Here is a 17,061-nt window from a genome sequence, read left to right as displayed (position 1 = left end):
GTATAGGGAGGCGGCGGTTATTTAGAAATCCGTTTATGTTAGCTTCTTTGATCGCTAATTTTAAGTGAACAAGACTGAGGAGCAGTATTTAGAAAGGCATCTTTTCGTTTTCGGCAGGCATTCGAAGCTTGTTGTAGGTTCGGGCCCGGTAACAGTGAGACCAAACGTTGTCCAAGTGAGAGACCGTTCTGGTTATCAGTAGAGACCTTAACTATGTCCTTGACCTTAGGGTATGGTGATCGCAGAGAACCCTTAACTGCATCCCTGATCCTAGGGTTTGGTGACCATGAAGAGACCTAAACTACATCCCTAACCGTAGGGTTTGGTGACTGTGAACAAAGATCTTAACCACATCCATGACCCTAGGGTTTGGTGACCGTGGAGAAAACTTAACTACATTCCTAACCCTGGGGATTGGTGGCCACAGAAGACCTTAACTACATTCCCTCTCTAGACTTTGGTTTCTGCAGGCAGACACCTTATTAACTACATCCCCATCCTAGTGTCTCAGCATTCACTCACTTTCAATTAAAGGTCTGGTTCATTTCTTGGAGGGGAGGTAGGTCGGGCAATGGGAACAGGAGGGAATTAGAATGGTTGCAAAACCTGTTGAAAATGCAAGTCATATTTTATACTGACTCTAATTGTTGACAGAACAATTATCTGTAAATGCAAATAATGCTTTGAAAGAACAAAATTATCAAAGTTCATCAGTCTTATCATGGGAAGGACAGGTAATTATTTTATATGGTTATACAAGTTTTTGCTGTGTTAGTTGGCGATTGACCTGCTTCGTATCCAGATTTTTTTTATTGCATTCACTTATTTCACTCAACCACTTGCATTAAATAATGACATTCATTAGGTGATTTTTTCACATTGTGTTTAACTTCTATAATGATTCATTACATTCTCAATTAGTTTGTGCCTGGATACATTGGTTAATATGACAAATATCATGACTTTTACAAAATATATCTTGTCAGGATGGGATGCGATGGTAGTGTTACGTTTATTTCCCATCTGTTGTTTTGAGAAGGCATTTTCAGTGAACTACTGCAAACCTGTGGTGGCAATGCGTTCAAAATGATTTTAAATGGGGAATTCTATGTTATAATGATGTTGCAGTCAGAAGATGTGTAACTTGCTGGACAGTTTGGAGAATCTTATTCCCTTTGCTACTTTTGCCCTCGTTTTGTATTTGCAAGGGAGGGACTGCTGCCATCAGTCCTGCAGATGTGTCAATTTAATTCATAGTGCTGTGATGGAGGAGGTTACATCATAGTGGGATAGTTAAGATTCATTTGCATGATGTAAAGATGGAATAATTGTGTACCAGATGCAACTTCTCTTGCCAGGTACTGCACCTGCAATACTTGATCATAATCATTGCTATTAGGAACAAAATGGTTTTGTGCATTCTGGCTGCATATTAGCTTGAGTAATGTTGCTCAAGAAGTTGAACATACATCATTCTTCAAACCCATAAAGTTAGGAGAAATATTGGGAAGTTATTTCAAGCCTTATGACTTTAGGTTTCATGTAGCATTGTAAGTATAAACTTTAGCAGGTTTTAAGAAAAATAATTTAAATGTGAATTGAAAATCCATCTAAGTATTCATAATTCTATTAATTTCAATAATTTAAATCATATAGACCTAGGTTTTACTAATTTAATTTTTTTACTGTTATCTTTGTTACATAAAGATATGACAGTAAGATATAGAAGCATAATTAAGCTATTTAGCCCATTTCATCATGACTGATTCATTATTCCTCTCAGCCCCAATCACCTGCTTTCTCCCCATATCCCTTCATGCTCTGACCAATCAAGAATCTATCAACCTCTGCCTTAAATATACATACAGACTGGCCTCACAGCTGCTTGTGGTAACGAATTCCGCAGACTCACAACAATTTTGCTAAAGAAATTCCTCCTCATCTCCATTCGGAAAGGATGCAGCTGTATTTTCAGGCTGTGTCCTGTCTTCTTTGATTCTCCCACCATAGGTAATATCCCCTCAACATTCACTCTATCAAGACTTTTCACCATTAGGCCATTCCTCATTCTTCTGAATTCTAGTGAATACAGGCCCAGAGCCATCAAATGCTCTTCATGTGACAAGCCATTTAATCTTGGAATCATTTTCGTGAGCCTGTTTTGAACCCTCTCCAGTTTCATCCTATCTAAGATAAGGGGCCCAAACTGCGCTCAATACTCCAAGTGAGGCCCATCGGTGCTTTATATCCTTGTTTTTATATTATAGACTTCCTGAAATGAATGCTAATATTGCATTTGTCCTCCTCACCACAGATTTAACCTGCAAATTAACCTTCAGGAAATCCTGCACAAGCTCTCCAAAGTCCCTTTGTGCCTTAGTTTTTTTGTATTTTCTCTCCATTTAGAAAATAACTTACCTTTTTATTTTTTCTACTAAAGTGCATGATCGGACACTTCCTGACACAGTATTCAATCTGCCAAATGAGTAAGTGTATCCAAATAGTTGGGTACACTACTGGGTGCACTTACTCATTGCACAGTATTTCATTTCAAATGTGAGCTAAAATAAGATTTTCCTTGATAACTAATATTTTTTTTGAATTGAATTAAAAGTGTTTACCTTGAATTATAAAATGAGAATACACTCCCAGATCAATCTAAACATATTTTTTGTTGATGACAAGATGTATAAGTGGAATGCATCATGCTCAGTTTTGTTTTGTGGGTATCTGCAAAACTGAATGAGCCTAGTACAGATTGATATAGAGTAGTAAAGATGTTGTTGAGAGAGCCACTGCAATTTCACAGAAAAATTATCAGAAATTGGATTCAAGAAACTAATATGTCCCAAATAAGACATCTGTATAATTTGAAATGCCAATCAATAATTAACTTGAAAGGAAATTAGTTATATATTTAATTATGTTTATATTTTTCTCAGGCTTTTGCTGAATTACAGACCAAAGTACTCGATACACAACAGAAGGTGAAACTTGCGGACTTGCAGATTGAACAATTAAATAGGACCAAAAAACATGCATATTTAACAGATGGAGAAATAGCTACAATGCCAGAAGATGCACGCATGTATGAAGGTGTTGGGAGAATGTAAGTAAGATTTTCCTGACTTCCTACATGCAAGTTATATATCTGTTAAACAACTGAATGTTTTAATGTTTTATAGTATTTCCTGAAGCTTGAATTATTGTTGCATCAGCAGTAAAATTCATAGCTTCTACTTCATGAACTTCATTTCATGACATGGGGAGAAATTAAAGGGTCATTAATATCTCTTGTTCTTGGTGTCCAGGCTAGTAGAAAGCACTAGTGTTTGCAAAAGTGAACATTAGTTGGCCAGAGTTTTGTAAAATTTTATTTCCTTCTTAATCCTTTGATGTCTTTAAAATGTCTGACCTATGTGTGACTTCAGTGCAACTCCAACTAAGTTGATTTTTAAACAGCCCTTTGAAATGGACAGGAAATTACATGGTTCAATCAGATCTTTTTTGTCTAAAAGGAAAATTAAACCCTGACACTCTCTGACACTTATGTAGCTATTGAACCAGAGTGGAATAATACTACTGTCATGCTAAACTAGACAGATTTAAAAACAGTTCTAGTATCTCAAAACAGTATACTAAACAGAAGATGGAAGCATTTATAGCCATCTCCACTCTGAGGCACATTGGTTATTAATCTCAGCCACCTTTCTCCAAAACTATAACCTCTGCTCCTCCAACAAGAATGGCCTGACTTCTATCAATTTTATCCACTCTATAGCATCAAGAAACACTGAAAGCTTTGGTCGCTGATAAAAGTCTGATGTGGAGGGAGTGTTGCTGAACTGGACCCCATTGTTTTGAGTTATCCTAAACTCTCATGTCCCTATAATGGCATCTTTATATTCTGACCTTTTATCCTTTTTTTAATGCTTTAATTTTTGTTACCATTTCCATTTTATTTTACTCCTTCAGCTGCTATACTCAAGGATTTTGTGGTCTTAGTATAAGATACAAGTTTCCCTTTTGTTTTGCTTTATCCTGCTTATGTGTTATTTGACTGTCATGAGGCTGTAGATTTAGGAGTCACAGCCTTGTAATTGTAAGCCATTGTGACTGGATTTGGAATAATTTAGCTCCATTCTGTTATTGTAAGTTTATTTGGGTTTGAATAACATTGTTTCTAAAAGGGCAGTTGCCTTAGGTTGAAAGTTTCCCTTTAGTTCTAATGAATAACCATTTCTGCCGGAGATCTATTGGCTGTAAGCTGTAACTTTGCAATGAGTATGACTGTAAAATGTGCTTGTGCAATGCTTCAGCCTTGTGTGAGTTTGGTTTTCACAGAGTTTGGCTCTTACAGTAGGTAGACAATGATGCAGCCTCATTTGATTCCACTCTTCACTAAGATCGGTTCTGTTGTACACCCCTCATTGATGTCATGACTTGCATACCATTTACCCAGCTTCATTTCTTAAACTAAATTTGCAGCTGCTATTTCTGTTGTTGACTTTGTTTTGTACAGGCTATTGGAGTTCTCTGGATTTTTTGTTTAACTCTCTGTACTTTCTACACTGGTTTTTCTCCATTAGTATTTGGACAGTTAACATCCATATCATTGCTCAATTGTTAGACATTTTTTTGGTCTTGAACACATGGATATGCTTTATGCTGAAATGTACAACATATTGATCTTTTAAAAGCGAGATTTTCCTTCTGTATTTGTGGTAGTTACCAAGTACAGAACATTAGTCTGAAATCATGTGCAATATGCCAGTATGGAATCATCTGTTAGAGTAGAGAGTAAATGGAAGTTTTGATTTACCTTAGTAATACAATACTGAAATTATACTTTATTATTTATATCATAATGTTCAATTTATACTCCGTTGTAGGCAATCGTGAGGGGGAGAAAAGGCACGTCTCCCAGTCTACCACATTGTGGAGGCTGCACTTTATTTATTACGTACTCTGCATTTCCATTGTTGCCATAGGACGATATTTGCATCCTAGTTTCTTTTAACTACTTATGTAATTATGTATGGCACGATATGCCTGGTTGGCATGTAAACAAAAGCTTTTCACTGTATCTCAGTACACATGATAATGCAATGTCATTAATAATTCTTAAAAAATAGCATTTCCAACCTTGTGTCACAAGATATACTGACATTTTGAATAGGAAGGTTATCAAAGCTTCCCTGAATGTTAACTGGGATGGGCAAAAATGCTGGCTTTGGCAGCAACTACCAGTTCCTGAAGTAAATTTAAAAAGAATTAATGTCCTTAAAGAAGGTCACTACTGTGCACATTCCTCCAGATTTGATTTCATGAATATCCTACATTATTGAAGGATAATATCCCTAATTCATGTATTCATTTCCCTTGCAATAAAAAAAAGGCATTTTGTAGGTCTTGCTAATTATTTGGGTTATCTGGAGTAGAGTCTTTAAACAATCATGTTCTCTGGCACCCAAATCACATTAATGTCTCAGCTCTATGATTCTTCATTTTTTAGACTTTTTTTTTAATGTTTTCTTTTGAAATGTTTCCTTCACATTCTCTCACATAATATTCCATTTACCAAATCCTTGCACTGAAAAAGGCTACAAAAACATTTCTGAACACCTTGAGTGTTCATCAGTCCACAGTATGAGAAATTGTCTACAAATGGAGGAAATTCAGTACTGTTGCTACTCTCTCTATGAGTGGGCATCCTGCAAAGATCACACCAAGAGCATAATGCACAATATTGAAGGAGGTGAAAAAGAACCCAAGGGTAACAGCAAAAGACCTGCAGAAATCTCTAGAACTTGCTAAAGTCTTTGTTCATGTGTCCACTATAAGAAAAACACTGAACATGAATGACATTCATGGAAGGACACCACAGAGAAAACAACTGCTCTCCAAAAAAAAAGCTGCATATCTCAAATTTGCAAAAGACCACTAGGATGTTCCGTAGTGATTCTGGGACAATGTTGTGTGGACACATGAGACAAAAGTTGGGCAGTTGGCAGAAATGCACACTGAAGGAAAAAAGGCACTGCACACCAACACCAAAATTTAGAGCTTGCATGACTTTTACTTAATGGGAAATTACCTGAATTGATAGTAATGCCTCAGGAAAGTCTTTAATAAAATAATCTTCTTTCTTTTTCCTCTCTCTGTGCCAAAGTCCACACTGAAGGAAAAAGGGCACTGCACACCAGCACCAAAATTTCATCCCAACTGTGATGCATGGTGGAAGGACCATCATTGTTTGGGTCTGCTTTACTGGCTCAGGGCTAGCAATCGTTGAAAGAACAATAAGTTCAAAATTACATCAAGTTATTTTACAGTGGAATGTCAGGGTAGTGGTCTGTCACTGAAGCTTAATAGAAGTTGAATGATGCAATAGGACAATGATCCCGACTTTAAATTACTAATATTGTTGAGGTGTCATGTTCTCCGGCTGCTCCTGAATCAATTTTCCTCCTTCCTGAATTGTGGGTTATGTGTCTTTTTAACCTTTTATGATATACACAATTAATATTGGTATGATGGATAGATCTGTTAACTTTATCTCCTGGAATACTAATGGTTTAAATCATCCGATTAAACGCAAAAAAATATTTAAAGTATTCCATAGACTGAATGCTAATATTATCTTTGCACAGGAGACCCATATCAGGAGGGAGGATAACCAACGTTTTTTTAGGTTCTGGAAGGGTCAACAATTTCATTCGAATTGTACCGCCAAAATTAGGGGTGTGTCTATTTTTATAGATCCCTCAATATCGTTTACACATCATGAAATTATCTCTGACCCACAGGGTAGATTTTTGTTGATAACTGGTTTACTTTTCCATCGGAAAGTTGTTCTAGTTAATATTTATGCTCCAAACTTTGATTGCCCTGAATTTTTTAGACGTTTATTTACCTCTCTTCCTAATCTAAATGAATATATGTTGATAATGGGTGGAGATTTTAATTGTTGTTTGAATCCTTCGATGGATAGATCTAAACCTATTCGCACTCTTCCGAATAGATCAGCCCTACTTATTAATTCATTTTTGGTTGACTCGGGAATTACAGAAATATGGCGGTTTTTGAACCCTAAAGATAAAGAATTTTCTTTTTTTTCACATGTATATCATAGTTACTCTAGAATTGACTATTTTCTTATTGATCATCGGTTATTAACGGATGTTATTGATTGTAAATATGATTCTATTACTATTTCGGATCATGCACCTTTGAAGTTATCTATTAAGATTTCGGACTATTCCAATAACACCAGATCTTGGAGACTTAACGCTACTTTGCTTCAAGACCCGGAATTTATTACTTATATAAAACAGCAAATTGACTTGTTCTTTTCTACAAACTGTACTGAAGAAATCGACAGAGGAATACTTTGGGACTCTTTTAAGGCTTTTATTCGTGGTCAAATTATCTCATATTCTGTTGGTAAAAGAAAACAAAGATATTTAGATATTGCTTTATTGGTGGATAAAATTAAGGAAATTGATAAGATTTATTCCGTGACTCCTACCAAAGAACTTTATAAGAAGAGAGTTGAGCTTCAAATGGAACATAGTTTACTATTATCTTCTTCAATTGAAAATCAATTAATTAGGACCAGGGCTCAATTTTATATTCATAGTGACCGTACTGGTAAACTGTTAGCTAATCAATTAAAGGCTATCTCGACTAAGCGACAAATTATTAAAATTCGCAAATCAGACGGTAATTTAACTACTGATCATAAAGAAATTAATAATACCTTTCAAGATTTTTATAAATCTTTATATCATTCAGAATTTGATGGTGACCAGTCCATGATAGATAATTTTTTTAACAATTTGAATATTCCTAAACTGACTGATGAAGATCATAGCCTGTTAGATGCTCCTATTTCTATAGTGGAAATAGGAGAGGCTATTTCATCAATGAACTCAGGGAAAGCTCCTGGTCCTGATGGTTATATAGTAGAATTTTTTAAAACTTTTTCTTCTTTGCTTTCTCCTTGGTTATGTGAAATTTTTAATGATGCGTTTGCTAAGAAGAGATTACCTCAATCTTTTTATGAAGCTAATATTTCTCTAATTCTTAAAAAAGATAAAGATCCTACTTTATGTACATCTTATCGCCCTATATCATTATTAAATGTAGATTCTAAGATTCTTACAAAAATTTTAGCTATTAGATTAGAAAAAGTACTGTCTCAGATTATTTCAGAAGATCAAACTGGTTTTATGAGGAATCGGTATTCCTTTTTTAATGTTAGAAAATTGATTAATATAATTCATACTTCACCACCCACAATCCCAGAATGTGTTATTTCATTAGATGCTGAAAAAGCTTTTGATAGAGTTGAATGGATATATTTATTTAATACATTGAGAAATTTTAATTTTAGTCCTAATTTTATATCATGGATTAAATTAATATATCATAAACCTGTTGCTTCTGTTTTTACGAATAACCACAGATCCTCTTTTTTTCAATTATCTCGTGGTACGAGACAAGGTTGTCCCTTAAGTCCTTTATTATTTAATATTGCATTAGAACCTTTAGCTATTGCTATTCGTGAATCTCCTAATATTTTTGGTATTACCCGTAATGAGAAGTTATATAAATTATCTCTTTATGCTGATGATTTGCTGTTATATATTTCTGACCCTGATAGGTCTATTCCTGCTATTTTATCCTTGTTGGTTCAATTTGGTACTTTTTCTGGTTATAAACTAAATTTAGATAAGAGTGAATTATTTCCTTTAAATGCACAAACTTTATTGACTGATAGGACACCATTTAAAGTTGTTACTGATAACTTCACTTATCTAGGTATAAAAATTACCAAGAAATATAAAGATTTATTCAGAATGAATTTTTTACCTATGTTTCATCAAATTCATCAACTTACTACAAGATGGTCTCCCTTGTTTTTATCATTAATTGGTCGGATTAATGCTGTCAAAATGATGATTTTACCGAAATTTTTATATTTATTCCAAGCCCTACCAGTTTTTATTCCTAAATCTTTTTTTGATAACATTGATTCAAAAATTTCTTCATTTGTGTGGCAAAATAAAAACCCTAGGTTAAGTAAAAAGCAATTGCAAAAATCAAAAAAAGATGGTGGTTTAGCTTTACCTAATTTTAGATTTTATTATTGGGCAAATAATATTCGTAATTTATTGTATTGGAAATTAGATTTGGATTCACCACTGTGCCCACAGTGGGTAAATTTGGAATGTAATGAGGTAAAGGGATATTCTCTATTCTCTGTTCTTGGTTCTTGTCTTCCTGCGGATTTAGTTAAATTTAATAAACAAATACTTAATCCTGTTATTAAACATACATTACGAATTTGGTTTCAATTTCGTAAGTTTTTTATTTTGAAAAACTTTGTTCTTGATAGCCCTATCTTATTTAATTTCTTTTTCAAACCCTCCTGGACAGATCAAGCTTTTAACATATGGAAAAGGAAAGGTATAAAATGTTTTCGTGATCTCTTTTTTGAAGATACTTTGATGTCATTTGATCAACTTTCTAATAAATTTGAACTACCTAAATCTAATTTTTTCAGATATTTACAAATTAGAAATTTTTTACATAAAGTTTTACCATCTTTTCCTAATTCAACTTTGATGGACACTACAGATTTGATCTTTATCTTAAATCCTTGTCAGAAGGGATTAGTAGCTTTTATTTATAATATGATTATGAAGATACAACCAGAAATATCAGTTAGAATTAAACAAGAATGGGAAAAAGAACTTCAATACAACATATCAACAGATAAATGGGAAAAAATTTTGCAAATGGTTAATTCTTCTTCTATATGTGCTAAACATGCTTTAATACAATTTAAAATTGTACATAGAGCTCATATGTCTAAAGATAAACTTGCTCGATTCTATTCTCATATTAACCCTCTATGTGACAGATGTCATTTAGCAGTGGCCTCATTGACCCATATGTTTTGGTCATGTCCCACTTTACATAATTATTGGAAGGATATATTTACTACTATTTCCTCAATTTGGAATATAGATTTACAACCTCATTTTATTACTGCAATTTTTGGCATACCAAATGAAGATGGCAATCAGTTTTCCCCCTCAATCAGACGAATGATTGCTTTTGTAACATTAATGGCCAGAAGGTCTATACTACAAAATTGGAAAGAAGTAAATCCTCCTACTACATTTCAATGGCTTTCTCAAACTATTTCTTGTCTGAGTTTGGAAAAAATTAGAAGCACTATTTTTGACTCATCAATTAAATTTGAAGAAACTTGGAGACCGTTTATTCGACATTTTCATATGAATTAATTTGGCCTTCTCCAGACCTTTCTGCTTATTCATGTTCAGGTATGGAGTTCCGGAGTTCTTTGACATTATCTTATACTTGTAAACTGTTATTATTGCCTATGTTAGTTTAGTTTAGTGTTTTATTTTTTTTAATATATTTTTTTTCTCACATATTTTTTAATATTTCTTTTTCTTTTTTAATGGTTATTTGTTTTTTTTCATATAATCATGTGGACTTGATTAAGGTATTTTCTTTTGTTGATATTTAGTAGGATATTATTATCTTATTATCAATGTGATTTCAAGTCTATTGTATTTATAATTTACTTATTACTATGTTATTTTTTTTTGTGTATATGTGAAAATTAATAAAAAGATTGAAAAAGAAAGGACAATGATCCAAAACTTAAGAGTAAATCGGCAACAGAATTGTTTAAAGAGAAGAAAGTTTGTGTTTTGGAATGGCCAAGTCAGAATCCAGACCTTAATCCAATTGAGATGCTGTGGTATGACCTGATGAGGGCTGCTTATGCAAGGTATCCCAGAAATATTGATGAACTGAAAGTTTTATGTGGAAGAATGGTCTAAAATTTCTCCGGAGAGTTGTGCAAGTCTAACCAGTGCTAAAGGAGGTTCTACCAGTTACTGTATTATATGCAAGGGTTCACGTACTGTTTATTCATTCACAGTCCAGGCTGGAAAAAATATGTTCACTAAAGATATGAAAAGCAACGTTGTTTCTGTGTTGTTAATTAAGACAGATTGTTTGTCTGTTATTGTGATTTAGATGAAGATCAGACAACATTTTATGAGTAATTAATGCAGAAAACCAGGTAATTGAAAACAGTTCACAATTTTTTTCTTCCAAAAGTAGCTGGTGGGGTTGGGGTGATATTTGACAATGAATGTGTGCTCTGTTGGGATGGGGTGGAGACTGGGATTACTACTTTGGCTGGGGACAGTGAGTGGACTTTGGAAAAGAGAGAGGAAAAAGAAAGAAGATTATTTTATTAAAGAAGACTTTCCTGAGGCATTACTATCAATTTGGGTAATTTCCAATTAAGTAAAAGTCATGCAAGCTCTACATTTGTAGTTTTGGCCCTCTATTGCATGCACAGCCACAGCACCCAGAGGCCAGTCAACTTGGATGTAAATCTCGCTGTTGTATTTATATCATTACACATATCTGGGTTTTTCCATGTGTTAGTATTTCAGATGCATGGATGATTTGGGAGGTCAATCACAAGCTTTGTATAACTTGCACTGAGTCCCTGATTTTTTCCATTATTTTTAATTGAAATTCAATCACGTGCTGCAAAAGGAAGTATTCTTTTGTTTTCCAGTTTAACTAAAAGCAGATGCATTCTCTATAATCTGTAGAAATAATTTGCATGCTCTTGAACAATAGGAATTCCCAATATTGTTTATATTTAAATAGACGTGATAAGTGATATCATTTCCTTAGACTCCTACTTCCTGTTTAAAAAATGAGCATATTTGAATTATGGATCATAAATAGTGAATGCTGAAAAGAACATGATCAGTGACGTTCTAAGGAAAAGCTGCTTTTTCTTTAAATTTTAAGCCACCAGTGATGATTGAAATTTATTTTCATTTGACTGAAGGGAATGTAAATTTTCTCAGTGCAAGGCTTTTACAAAAATTTATTTGTTAAATTAAAATATTTTTATTTTTTCATGATTTATTTTGAAGCATGCTGTTAATATCCCCTTGTGAAGCACTAATTTTTGTTGTCTGATGATTTTGAACAAAATGGCAGAGCAATAGTTTACTTCAAAGATATGTTGACAATAAATATACACTCCAAGAATAGAATGGTCTTTAAGCATTATTTGGATGTCTGTCTATTTTATCTGCACAGCATGTTGATTTTTGAATATGTAGTCTCTAGAAACAAATTTTGTGGTCTTTGAATTAAACTCATGCATTAGTAGTTGGTAAAATTTAGATTGAAGACTCTCCTTTTAGACCTATTTTATGGAGGAGAATTTGATTGGGTTTCAATTCATAATTATTGAGGGGGGAAAACTGGGAAGAAGATACGTTCATGTTTGTGTGTCAGTTTTTATATTAGGCCATGTTAGGGACAGTCAGCTGTTTCTCTGGAGGTGGCCCATTCAACATATTATTTGGGGATGGCAAGAAGTGTGGAGAGGGAAGAAAATTTAAACAAGATAGGTTTTGAAAACTGCAGAACACATAGGGGGATATAGGGTTGCAACAAATGTTACGAAACATAATATGAGGTTGATGTGCTTGTCATCTCCTTGGCTGGAGTCCAGTTGGGAATATTCTATTCAGAGAAATGGTTACATCATTGTAGCTATACTAAGAAAATTATGTTTCATTGCATTAATCTTTGCTAGCATACCATTGCTATATTCAAGGATGGAAGAAAAAGATACAGGAAAAACATGAAGCAATTTATTATCTTGTATTTGTTGAATAATTTAATTTCAAACTTTAAATATTTTTAGTTGATAAACTATTAATAATGAAGAACCTGTGCTCTTTAAATAACTGCAAGAAAATGCGCAGTGACTGTCTTAATTTATTAATGCAACAAAATAATGCTTTTTCTCCTGCATTGGTCTGTAGGTTCATATAAAATGATATAAAATGGATTGAAACTTTGAAATAATAACATAAGCACTTATCATTCCAGCAGTTATTGAATCTGGAGACAATGTCTTTATGGTTGAATACTTTCAGTTGGAAGTGCAAAATCATTTGTGCTTATTAAAGTAACAGGAAAATATTGCAAAGACAGCTTGATGTCTTATCTGGTAGCTCATTGGGTAAAATTTGTTCTTATCTATGGTTCTTTGTCAGATGGTTTGAAACATAGACCCCATCTACATATCAGCATTTTTGTTTATAGTCTTGATTATAAATTGTCAAGATATTAATTGCCTATGTAATGATGCAATGAACTAAACTGTTTTTCTACTTCTGGTATCATTGTCCCTTTGTAGCTATCTTGATTGACAGTTCCTTGTTATGAACCTCTCCTTTTGGCTAGTGTAATATTTTCAGGTCACTGTAACAAGTCTAAAGTTTCTGAACATTAAGTAATGCATATTGTGAAAATGCATTGAAAGGATTAAAAAGTAAAAGTTCTATTGTTTACCTATTGATATTTTTTGTTTTAAAGTTGGTTATAAATGATAAAAATATGACAATTTAACTATTTCATTGAAATATTTTATTCTAACCTGAGGTAGTTTATCCATGTAGTGGCTTCTTGCCTTTCAGTGAGTTCGGCAATATTTGGTATACATACTCCTTTGCTTCTCGATATTTTAAAGTGTCCTAGGCACAACCATTTTAAGCTGCTTCATCAATAGCTTTCCTTCATTTTTATGGTTAGAAATAGGGATGCTGATGATGATTGAGCAATGTTCAGCACCTTTCACAACTTTTCAGATACTGAAGCAGTCTGCAACTGAAAGGTGCAAGCCCAGGCCTGTGCTGGTATGTGGTGCAGATGGTACTGGCCTCCTGTGTGCCAGGCAATGGCAGTATTCGACATTCAAAATCCAGCTGTCACCTCCTGATACTCCATGCAATTACCATCATTGCATCTCCCACTATCAATATCCTGGGGTTGCTATTAACCAGAAACTATATGTCTAACCCAGTTCATGCAATGTGGCTACAAGAACAGGGTAGAAGTTAGGAATACTGCAGTAAGTAACTAATTTTCTAACTCCTCAAAACCAGTCCCAACATCTTTCAAAGCTTGTACAACATTCAAGAAGTTTGATACCAGCAACACTTAAATAGCACCCTGTCACAACCACTACTTACACGCTCTACCACTGATGCACCATAGCAGCTGTTTACTCCATCTACAGGATGAACTGCAGCAAGTCGCCATGATGCCTTCGATAATACATTCCAAACCCATGACCTCTACCAACTAGAACATCAAGGGCAGCAAAGGCATGGAAGCACCACTATCGTGAATGTTGTCCTCCAAGCAACATCATTCAGACTTGGTAATAAATCACCATCCTTTCACTATCACTGGATCGCAATACTGGAACACTAAATACATTAAGCCTCCCTGATAGCATTGTGGATCTGTCTCCACCTCAAGGGCTGCATTGGTTCACCATCATCTTTTCAAGGGCAACTAGGGAGGTAGATTAAATGCTGGCTCAGCCTGTAAGTCCAACATTCCTTGAATGAACAATGAACTTAAAGCAAAGACCTGCATCTGAATAATGATGCATACCTCTGACATTTTCTCCTCCCCCCCCCCCCCCCACATACTATTACCTTGAAATTATACCTTGTGTTAGTCATTTCTGCTCTGTGGTTAAAAAGTCCTGGCTATCCACTTGGTCTGTTTTTTATTGTCTCGTATACACCTCTATCAAGTCTGGTTTCATCCTCCTTCACACCAAACTGAAAAGCTTAACTTGTTCAATCTATCCTCATGAGACACACTCTCTAATCCAAGCAGCATCCCAGTAAATCCCTCTGCACCATCTCTAAAGCTTTCACATCCTTCATATAATGAGGCAACCACAACAGAGCACAATATTCCAAGTGTGGTCTAACCGGCCTCTTCATAGAGCTGCACCATTTTCTGGCAACTCTTGAATTTATTTCCCCGACTAATAAAGGCTAACATGCCATACGTCTTCTGAACCATCCTATCAACTTGCATGGCAACTTTGAGGGATCCATGGATGTGAACACAAGACCTCTTTTCCTCCACTCTGTTAAGAACCTTGTACTCTGCCTTCAAATTCAGTTTTCCAAAATGTACCACTTCAAAAGTGATACTTCTCCGGATTGAACTCCATCTGACTCAGCTCTGTATCCTGTCTCTATCCCACTGTAACCTACAATGATCTTCTACACTATCCACGATACCAATCATTGTGTCATCTGCAAACCTACTAACCCACCCTTCCATTTCCTCATCCAAGTCTTTTATAAAAATCACAGAGGAAGGGTCCTAGGCCAGGTCCTTGCGGAACACGCCTAGTCATTGATCTCTAAGTTGAATAAGCTCCATCCACTACCGCCCTCTGCTTTCTGTGGACAAGCCAGTTTCAAATCCTTGTAGCCATGTTTCCATGAATCTCATGCCTCATGTCTCTCTGAATGAGCCCATCATGGGGAACCTTGTCAAATGCCTTAATAAAATGGATATACACAACACCCTCCACTCTACTGACGATTTGTTTTCTCACCTCCTCGAGCACAACTTGCCACTCACAAAGCCATGCTGACTATCCCTAACAAGAGTATGCTCGCCAAAGGCTCGTAAATCAATCTGTAAGATTCTTCTCCATTAATTTGCCTGTTGGTAGATGACAGTTTTCGTCATAATGTCCTTGTCATTAAAAGAATATTAGAAATTATGTTGGGGGTGAGCCTGTGACTTGAACAGAATTGATGTCTGATTCTACTTGATAAATGGTCTCAAGAGCTAGTTACATTTGTAAAAAAAACTGAATGACTAAGAGACCAATTCTGGGTGCTGGATGGATTTGGACTGGGTTTGTAAGAAAATGGGGTTTGCCTTGAGACATCAATAAAGCAGTGTATGGGCATATGACCATTGAAATGGATTTTCAAGATTAGTCAGTTCGATGGTCTAGGATCTGACAGAATTGAAAGAAGGAATCATAACTGTTAGGATGGTTAGATTCTGGGAATATTTGCAAGACCTGGGGTTCTTAGTCCCTTTTTTATGCCGTGAACCCTTTGGCAGTCCATTGAAGCCTGTGGGCCCCTTCTTAGAATAATGTATTTAAGCATATAAAATAAGATAGATAGGATTACGAAAGAAATCCAGTTATCAAAATATTCATATGGTTAAAAATATCTGCCAGGCAAGTCAACCTATTGATACAATCCTTTTTTTCCCCCAAACGGTTCCAAGAGGAAAAGGTGAAACTTGTCCTTGGTTTGACTGTGTGTTTCAAGGTTTGTCCTCTTGAAAGACTGTGAACTTCTGTGTGGTAGAGAAGCACATATTCTGCACCCATTTCTTGCCAAAGTCTTTTAAAAATGTGATTACTCAGAGACCTGCTACTAATAAAGTTGATGACTTTTATGGTTGTTGACAAACATCTTTCAGAGTTGTTGGATGACTCTTTGTCGCCAGTGCATGGCTGTGTAAATGATGTGTGATGATGACGTGAGGAGCTTCTTTTTTCACTAAAGTAGCAACACCAGATGTATTACCAAACATCACAGGAGCTCCATCTGTACAGACTATGAAATTTTTCTTTCCAGTCAAAGTTTTGTTTGGTTTAAAAAAAACTTTTTACTATTTCCAAAATGTCGACAGCCTTTCTAGTTTCCATAAAGGACTCACAAAATAAGAATTCTGTTTTGATGCCATCAGCATGTATTTAACCGGCAAAAACAAGGAGCTGACTACATTGTGAAATGTTTGAAGTTTCATCCAGTTGCATACTGAATGGGAATTGCGAGGCTGCCAATTCCTCAATGACTTGCTTAAGAATGTTAAAAAAAATTAACTATTCTAAAACATATTACATTATTTGATAAGGGAATCACTTCCAGTTTTTTTTTTCTGTTCCAGTCCATAACGAAGTTTAACCATTTCCAGTGCATACTACTGTGGTTTATCGCCTACATTCATAATGAAAGGAAATGCTAAATTTCAGTTAGAAGTTGGGGGAAAAAAGTTACATCTTTATTTTTACATCCAAGTTCACAGAACCCTAGTTAAGAGGCATTGTTGAGAAAG

General features: G+C 34.9%; 1 protein-coding gene across 1 annotated transcript in view; it reads left to right on the top strand.

The window, feature by feature from the left end:
• The window catches only part of pfdn1 (prefoldin subunit 1), a 79,674-nt gene that overhangs the window by 133 nt on the left and 62,480 nt on the right, over nucleotides 1-17,061 (top strand). Inside the window, exon 2 of the mRNA XM_059990303.1 lies at nucleotides 2,943-3,109. Coding sequence (XP_059846286.1) covers nucleotides 2,943-3,109 — 167 coding nt within the window. The remainder of the gene's footprint in view (nucleotides 1-2,942; nucleotides 3,110-17,061) is intronic.

This window comes from Hypanus sabinus, chromosome 15 (assembly GCF_030144855.1).
Source record: "Hypanus sabinus isolate sHypSab1 chromosome 15, sHypSab1.hap1, whole genome shotgun sequence".
NCBI classification, from domain to species: Eukaryota; Metazoa; Chordata; class Chondrichthyes; order Myliobatiformes; family Dasyatidae; genus Hypanus; species Hypanus sabinus.
This window is presented reverse-complemented; position numbering and strand designations above follow the sequence as displayed.